General features: G+C 41.6%; 1 protein-coding gene across 1 annotated transcript; it reads right to left on the reverse strand.

Moving 5' to 3' along the window:
• Positions 1-2,582: 2,582 nt before the first annotated feature.
• Positions 2,583-4,567, reverse strand: LOC149252940 (uncharacterized). Its single transcript, XM_089454316.1, has 3 exons — positions 4,139-4,567; positions 3,404-3,576; positions 2,583-3,261 (listed from the first exon to the last, which is right to left on the reverse strand). Exons 1-3 carry the CDS (start codon positions 4,565-4,567, stop codon positions 2,583-2,585), a joined length of 1,281 nt encoding a protein of 426 aa, XP_089310442.1.
• Positions 4,568-7,868: the final 3,301 nt, after the last annotated feature.

A 7,868-nucleotide genomic window follows, 5' to 3' on the forward strand; every position in this document is an offset into this window, starting at 1 on the left:
GCGATTGTCTTTGCAAGGATATTGGCCATATTAGGCTGTTTGTTGTTGAATACATGATTGTTTCTGGCTAGCCAGAGGTTCCAGCAAAGGGTGGCAGGGATGCATTTCCACACTCTGATTAGATTGTTCTTTCCTTTTCTGTAGAAGGGGTAACCTTTCTTCCAATTTTTCTGGAGATTGTAGACCTGATCAAAGCTTTCTCGGGCTTCCATGGGACTTGTCAGCTACTTCCAACAACTCTGAGCGAAGGGGCAGAGTAAGAGGGTATGTTGGATGGACTCCTCCTCTGCTCGGCAGAAACAGCAAATCGAGGGGCCTTGAATTCCTCTCTTCCTTAAGTTCTCTGCTGTAAGAATTTTCCCTTTTAAAAGAGTCCAGTTAAAGTGTTTCACCTTTGGAAGGCATTCTGACTTCCAAGCAGCTGTGTGGAGATTCCAGTTTGCTGTGGGAGTTATGTTTTGCAAGGATTTGTATCCTTCTTTCACCGTGAAGTTCCCTCCACAGGTGTCCCAGATGTATCTATCTTCAGTCCCCATGTTGGTTGGAGCAGAACCAGAGAGAGAATGTCTTAGATTGAGCCATAGCTCTCTGAGGTCGGGGGGGGGGGGTTGCAAATCCTTCCAATCGAGCCATCTGTTTTGATTCCAGGAAGATATGTCAAACAGGGTGGTTAACTTTCGTTCCTCCATCCAATCTTGCAGTGGCCGGAGGCCTTGGAGAAGGTTTCTCGGATTTGAGCCCATTATTCTGTCGGTCCATATCTTGGTATCCCTTCCATTACCTGGGAGTTTGGAGGCATTTTCTTTAAAGTGAGGCAGAACTTTTTTAATAAGTCTCCACATCGGGGTGCAAGGCCTGTCCACAATTGGTTCGATGAGTATGTTGGAGTTCGAGCCTCTGAGGTATTTTCTTTTTATAGTCTCCACCCACCACGATCCGTTCCCTGAGAGAATCTTCCAGATCAGTTTGAGCCCCAGAGCCTGATTGGAAAGACTTGGAATTTTTAAGGAGAGGCCTCCTTTTTCATAAGGGAGAGTGACCTGATCCCAATTGACGAGGCTGAATTTCTTGGATTCCTGTTTTCCTCCCTGCCAGAGGAAACTTCTCATAATAAGTTCCATATGTTTGTGGATGCTGGCTGGGGCCATGATTACCGCGTATTGGTAGATTGGGAGGCCTGAAAGAACAACCTTGATGAGGATGGTTCTGCCGGCTAAGTTGAGCCAAGAGGCTCCCCAACTCTGGAGGAGACCTCTCATCTTTTCTATATGTTTTGTCCAGACCTCAGCTTTGATAGGTTCTTTTGCCAGAGGCAAACCCAAGTAAGAGAAGGAGCTCCAATTTCTTTGTATTGGAATGTCCAAAATCAGGGATATTCTTTGTTGAATTTGGAAGGAAACATTCCATGTATAAATTTTACATTTCCTGTTGTTCAGTTTGCCCCCAGAGGCTGAGAGGAAGGCATCCAAAACTCTTTTGAATCTCCTTGCCATCAGACTGGAGGCTCCCCCAATTAAGAGAGTATCATCCGCGAAGAGCGAGTGATTTATCTCCTTTATCCCTCTTTCAATGCTTATTCCCGTAATCTCTTTGTTGCTGCGAAGATGATCTAGATGAATGCTCAAGGTCTCAGCCATAAGTATGTAAAGGAAAGGGGAGAGAGGGCAGCCTTGTCTCAGCCCCCTGGAACTTCTGAAGTACTTGCTAGGACGACCATTGATCAAGGGTGCGGTCCAAGGATTGGAGATACAGCCATTGATGATGCTGATAAAGTTGGAAGAGAACCCAAATTTTTTTAGAGCTGCTCTTAGAAAAGAGTGATCCACCTGATCGAATGCGTTGGCCATATCCAGTTTGATTATCATTCCGCGCTCTCCTCTATTAAGGCTGCTGTGTATGGCTTCCTAAATTAATATGACGTTGTCTGTGATTTGCCTGCATGGGACAAAGCCTCCCTGGTTTTCAGAGACTAAAAGAGGGAGAAATTTCTTTAGCCTATTGGCAATTATTTTTGTTATAATCTTGTATGAGACATTGCAAAGCGAAATAGGGCGAAATCTGTCAAATGAGGTGGGGTTTGCTTCCTTAGGAATCAGAGCAATGTGGGAAGATTTTGTGTTTTCTCCCAGCTTGTTATTTCTGAAAACATTCTTTATCATTCTCACAAAATCCTTTTTGATTGTTTCCCAATGTTGCCTGTAGAAAGCTACCGTATAACCGTCCGGGCCCGGAGCCTTGTCTTGCTGCATGCTGAAGGTCGCCGCTCTGATTTCCTCTTCAGTGAGGTCTTGTTCCAGCTCTTTATTATGATCCTCTGATAGTTTGCTCTCTATTATACTGAGGAAATCAGCGCTGTCTATTTGTTGAGGATCTGCTGAGAGGAGGGCCTTGAAGTGATTATAGGCTGCGTTTTTTATTTCTTCTTGGCCCTTCAGCACTTTCCCATCAGCCTCGATTTTGTCTATTTGATTGCCAGCTCTTCTAATTTTGATGTTGTTGTGGAAGAAAGAGGTGTTTTTGTCCCCAGCTTTCAACCATAAGCAGCAGGATTTCGCTCTTTGCTCCTCTTCCTCCACGCGGTTTTAACGGTAGAGTTCCTTGTACATATTTTTTTCCCTCTCTAAATCCTCAACTGTGTATTGGATATGCTCTTTCTCTTTGTGCCAGAGCTCCATCTCTGCAAGCAGATCTGTTTTTTTTCTCCGTTCCGAGATCGCCACCTCTTTCGCCCACTGCTTTATGACTGTCCGCAACTGTTTCAGTTTTGTTTCCCAGACAAAGTGTGGCGACCCTATTACTTCCTTAGCCCACTGATTTTGGATTAGAGTGCGGAAGTCTTCGTGGAGGTCCCAGGTTTTATTGTATTTGAAGGGGAGTGGCCCCAAATTTATTCCTTTGTCCAAAATGAGAGACACTGGCTTGTGATCCGAAGCTGAGCCATGAATTAAATGGCTCCTGATGGACTGAAAATTTCCTGCTACTTCTTCTTGAATTAAGAACCTGTCCAGTCTCTCCTTGATATTTTGAGATCCTGATCTTTTATTGGTCCATGTGTATTTGCCATTTGACAGAGGGGTGTCGATCAAGTTGAAAGACTGAATGATGGATTCTAGCTTGTCTCGAGAGGGGTCTGCATGGTAATTTCCACCATATTTTTCCTCCACCTGTCTTATTAAGTTCATGTCTCCCCCAAGAATTATCCGGCTGTTTTGAGCAGCGAGAAGATCTGCCTCTATAGAATTCCAACAGCTAGCTTTGTCCCTGTAGTGATTTGGGGCATATATGTTGTAGATGTGATAAACTTCCTGAGTGCTTTTATTTTTCAAGTCTGCTCTGATCCACCAGTTGCATAGGTGTGAGTTGGTGATCTCCCATTTGTTTTTGCTCCATAATGTTCCTATACCTCCTGATGCCCCATCTGAGCCTTTTGATAGACCTGTAAAATTTTTGAAATGTTGGGTTTGATGAAGAAAGTCCTGCTCGGTGATTTTGGTCTCCTGGATTAGAAGAATGTCTGGCTGTTCCTGATTTAGAAGATCCTTGATTGATTTCAACTTTAAGGAAGAGCCCATCCCCCTACAGTTCCAAGAGACCAAGATCATTATTTACCGTTTGTTGGGTGGGATCTGGACTTCTCCTTTGCCTTTTCTCCACTCCCTTTTAACTTTCCTAGATATGAATCCATAGGTTGCTGTGTTCCGGTTTCCATCTCCTTAGCGGCTGTTTCATCCCTGAGTTCTTTGTTTGTCTTCCTACCCACTTTTCTCGGGGGGTCTGAGGGCTGGTTGGCTTCTTTCGCTTTGTTTCTAGTGAGGATTCTTTCAATGGTGGGAGGGGGGGATGGGGGGGGGATCGAGCGGGGAGAGGCTGGGCGAGGGGACTGGGGGGGGGAGGACGGATCTTTAGCGGATAAAGATTCAAAAGGGTTGGAGGATGAGGGGAAGGCTGAGTTAGAGGGAGGAGGAGGGGGGGGGAGGCCTGTTGCCGGAGGGGTTTTGAAGCTGGTTCCCTGGTTAAGGGAGGGCTTTTTTCTTTTTACATGTTCCCATGAAGCCTCTGCACTTTCCTCATTATTTTCTACTTCATTTGCTTTTAACTTGCTACATCTATTGGCGAAGTGGCCATACTCGTGACATACCTTGCATTTGAAGGGGAGCTGCTCGTAATCCAGCTGCTGAATGTGCATCCATTGGTCCACCTTTATCTTTATAGCTTCTGGCAGGCCTTTCCCTAGGTCAACTTCGATGCAGATCCTTGCGCACGCATGCATGTTCTCCCTTGGCTCAGATCTGTCAATGTATTTTCCGACTGCATTACCTATTGCTTTTACTGATTCATCCCCCCAGCAGTGAAGCGGAAAATGAGGGAGCCGCACCCAAACAGGAACTGCATTTGGGATATCCATTTCCGGATCGAATTCCGGGGTCCATCTGTTCAAATAGAGTCCTCTTGTGTCCATGAAATAAGGTCCATTGCGGAATATGAGATTCTTGTCTTCTTTCGACTCAAACAGAAAAGTATAGTATCCTCGTCCGCAGAATCTGATGGCGATCTTTCCTTGAATCATTGCACTCCAGTTACACTCCACCCATTTTTGGACTGATCTCGGGGAAGGCTAGAGGCCGGTGAACTGGCCTACAAGGCCTCTTTCTGCAAGAGCTATTGCCGATTTCCTTGGAAGGGATGGAGGGAGATTTACCTCAGGGATTTCATCCAGCTTTTTGATGAACTTAGTAATTGAGGAGCGTGGTCTGTCGTCTGAGGGTTCAGAAAAAAGAGAGGCAAAGATTTCTTCATGGTTCTCTGAAGCTGGAGGGGGGGAAGCGGTCCCTGCCATTGCAGGCCCGCTGGGAGCGACGGGAGATACAAAACGACAAGCACGGGAGAGGGAGTTGGGTCCCCGAGGGAGAGGCCAGCGCAAAACGACAAGCACAGAGGGTACGAGGCTCAGAGGCCCGACCAGGCAGGGCCTGGAGGGCGAAGGCAGTGGCGCGTGGGAAGGTCACGAGCTCCAGCAGCCGCAGCGGTCCCTTCAATCAGAATCCATTACATAAGTGTTCGGACTTCATTTTTACTTCTAGGTAACTCAAGTTTTTGTATTGATTCATCTCTCTATGGATCAATTTGGATGCCATCTTAGATACTATATGACCCAAAAGCTTACCATATTTCATAGCAAAATGTGATTTTTGGGGTTCAATGAAATACCAAATTTTTTGCATTTCAAAAATACTTGCCTGAGATGTTTTAAGTGCATTGAATCAAATATTGAATATAACGTGATATCATCCAAATAGACTACCACAAACATATTCTTCTCCCTGCAAAGGCTATGTCCATTTCCCTCTTAAATGTAGCTCCTTTGTTCATTAATCCAAAATGCATTTTGGAAAACATGAATGTTCCCCGTGGTGTAGTGAAGGTTGTCTTTTTGGTCTTCAGGATGCCCCAATATTTGATTGTACTCTGAGAAACCATCTAACATTGAAATCCTCTCTAAACCAACAACACTTTGCAAAATGCTCTCCATCTTAGGCAATGGGTAATTATCCTTTAATGACACCTTGTTTAGATCTCTAAAGTCCACACACAGTCGAATCTCCCCATTCTTTTTTCTCATGGGTACAAGGTTAGCAACCCATTTTCAAAATCTCAGAAAAATTATAATCTTAACATCTAACAACTTTTTCACCTCTTTCTCTATCAATGGCAGCAACTTAGGATTTATTCTCCTCAGTTTTTGCTTGAAAGGATTTTCATTTTCCTTTAAGGGTATAGTATGTTGAATTATACTTCTATCATAGACCCTTAAATATTCATATTTCCATGCAAATAAATCAGAAAATTCTTCCTGTAAAGCAGCATATTTGTCCTTCTAGTCCTCATTTAAATAATTGGAAGTTTTGACAACTTTTGGCTCTTTTTCTATGCCTAAACTACAGTCCTGTAATTCATTACTATCATGCTTCATTTTTGGTTTAACATCCACATCATTGTTGTCAAATAAATTTTCCAAAGGCACTAATCCACTAGGCAAGAAATTGTTTCTTAGTTGAATTACTTTCTAATCACCTATAACATTTAGCAAATCATATGTATCAGTGTGGTTACCTAGATATTTTTCTTCACTAATAGGACTGTTGGTAAATTCATCTGTCATTTCCAAAAATCTCTTTATTTGTTGATCATTTGCGAAGATGTGTTAGTGTTTAATGTTGTTTGAGATGGAAAGTCTATATCTCATCTATATCTAATATTTCTTATTTGGGTAAATAGGAATTTATAACATGCTTGTTGTACTAGCCAATGAATCAACAATGAAATTTTCTTGTCTTGAAACTACTAAAATTTTGGGCTCAACAAAGAAATTATCAAATAAATCTCAAACTTCATTTCTGTAAGCTCTCATCCTTGGGTGCTTTTTCTGATATATCCCTTTAACCTAATTTATACTTAGCTCTGAGTCCCCAAAAATGTGGATCCTTTTAGCTCTTTATTCCTTGAGTATGTTTAAACCAATGACTAAAGCCTTATATTCAGTTACATTATTAGAGAATTCAAAATATAACTTGAAAGAATACACTTGACTACCTCCATTTGGTGTAATGATCCATATACCAGCTCCTAATCCCTCTTTGCAAATAGACCCATCAAAACGCATGCTCCATGTCTCATCTATCTCATCCACTTGCTCATTTTCTGTCTGAATTTGGTCTCGCATTTGTTTTTTATTTTCTTCCTCCAAATTCAAGTCATTATATAAAATCTCTAACCGCAAATTAGTATCTACAACATAAATAGAATGATTCCATGGTTCTACCTTACTACTTACCACACATTTCATTTGAGCTTCCCTATAGAGTCTCCTTATTTCTCCAAAAATAGGGATGGAGGCATAGGACATGTCCATTTGCAAAGTACCACCCACTTTGGTTTCCCAAGAACGAGAAAGTAACATTATGAACCTTGGTGGTATATTTTCCACCACAACATCCATCACAATACTCTTTGTTGGAATTTGAGTCAAGTCTACCACAACATCCATCACAATACTCTTTGTTGATCAGCCCTAAACATTGCACCTTTCTTGAATCAAATGAAACCAAACTTTATAGAGTCTAGTGATATCCAACCCTAAATTATCCATAAAAATCTTGGGCATAAAATTGTGTGAAGCCCCTGAATCAAGCATTGCATTATGAAAAACCATATCATGAATGTTAAAGATGACATAAAAGGGAGGCACGTCTTCATTTATCTTAGTAGTATAAGGACCAAATAAGAATGTAGGTGAATCATCTTGGATATTCAAAGAATCTTGATTATTTATATTCAATGTTTGATCAACTAGTGAGCCCTTTATCATATTGATAAATTGTTCTTTATAATGCATATTCCTCAACAATTCAACAAAAGGAATGGAGATCTTAACCTTTCCTATCTCATTTTCCAAGCTGAAAGAAGGTTGAACATTTTCCAAATCCTTGATATTTCCGTCTTTTTTTCTTTGATCTCCCTTCGTAGGTGCATCGTTCTTTGATTCCATTGCTTTCTTAGGTTCATCTGCTTTCTTGGGCTCAGTATGTTTCTGCGCAATTGCAGCTTTCCCTAAAGGAGATTTAGCAACAACTACATTTCTACCTCATAGGTTATATTGTCTCTGGACCTCAGCAACAACATTATTATACCCCTACTGATATATTTTTGAGTTAAACATTAGTTGATTACTATCCCTTTCTTCTGAACATTCAAAAGAACTATCATGCTCCTCTTTAGTTAGAAATACATGAGTTTCTTCATCATCAAATCAATTAATATGTTGTTTTTCATTCTCTTCATTATCTTTCTCATCAAAAAAAATTCTAGTA

This window comes from Pinus tabuliformis, chromosome 7 (assembly GCF_031772625.1).
Source record: "Pinus tabuliformis cultivar Carrire ecotype Pingquan chromosome 7, CPIR1, whole genome shotgun sequence".
Lineage (NCBI taxonomy): Eukaryota > Viridiplantae > Streptophyta > Pinopsida > Pinales > Pinaceae > Pinus > Pinus tabuliformis.

Coding starts and splice junctions, on each gene's coding strand:
- LOC149252940 (XM_089454316.1), bottom strand. CDS start 4,567: ATGATTCAAGGAAAGATCGCCATCAGATTCTGCGGACGAGGATACTAT. Junction 3,577..4,138: donor AGCTCCCCTTCAAATGCAAG/GTATGTCACGAG, acceptor TTGGAACTGTAG/GGGGATGGGCTCTTCCTTAA. Junction 3,262..3,403: donor CTCAGATGGGGCATCAGGAG/GTATAGGAACAT, acceptor AAATCACTACAG/GGACAAAGCTAGCTGTTGGA.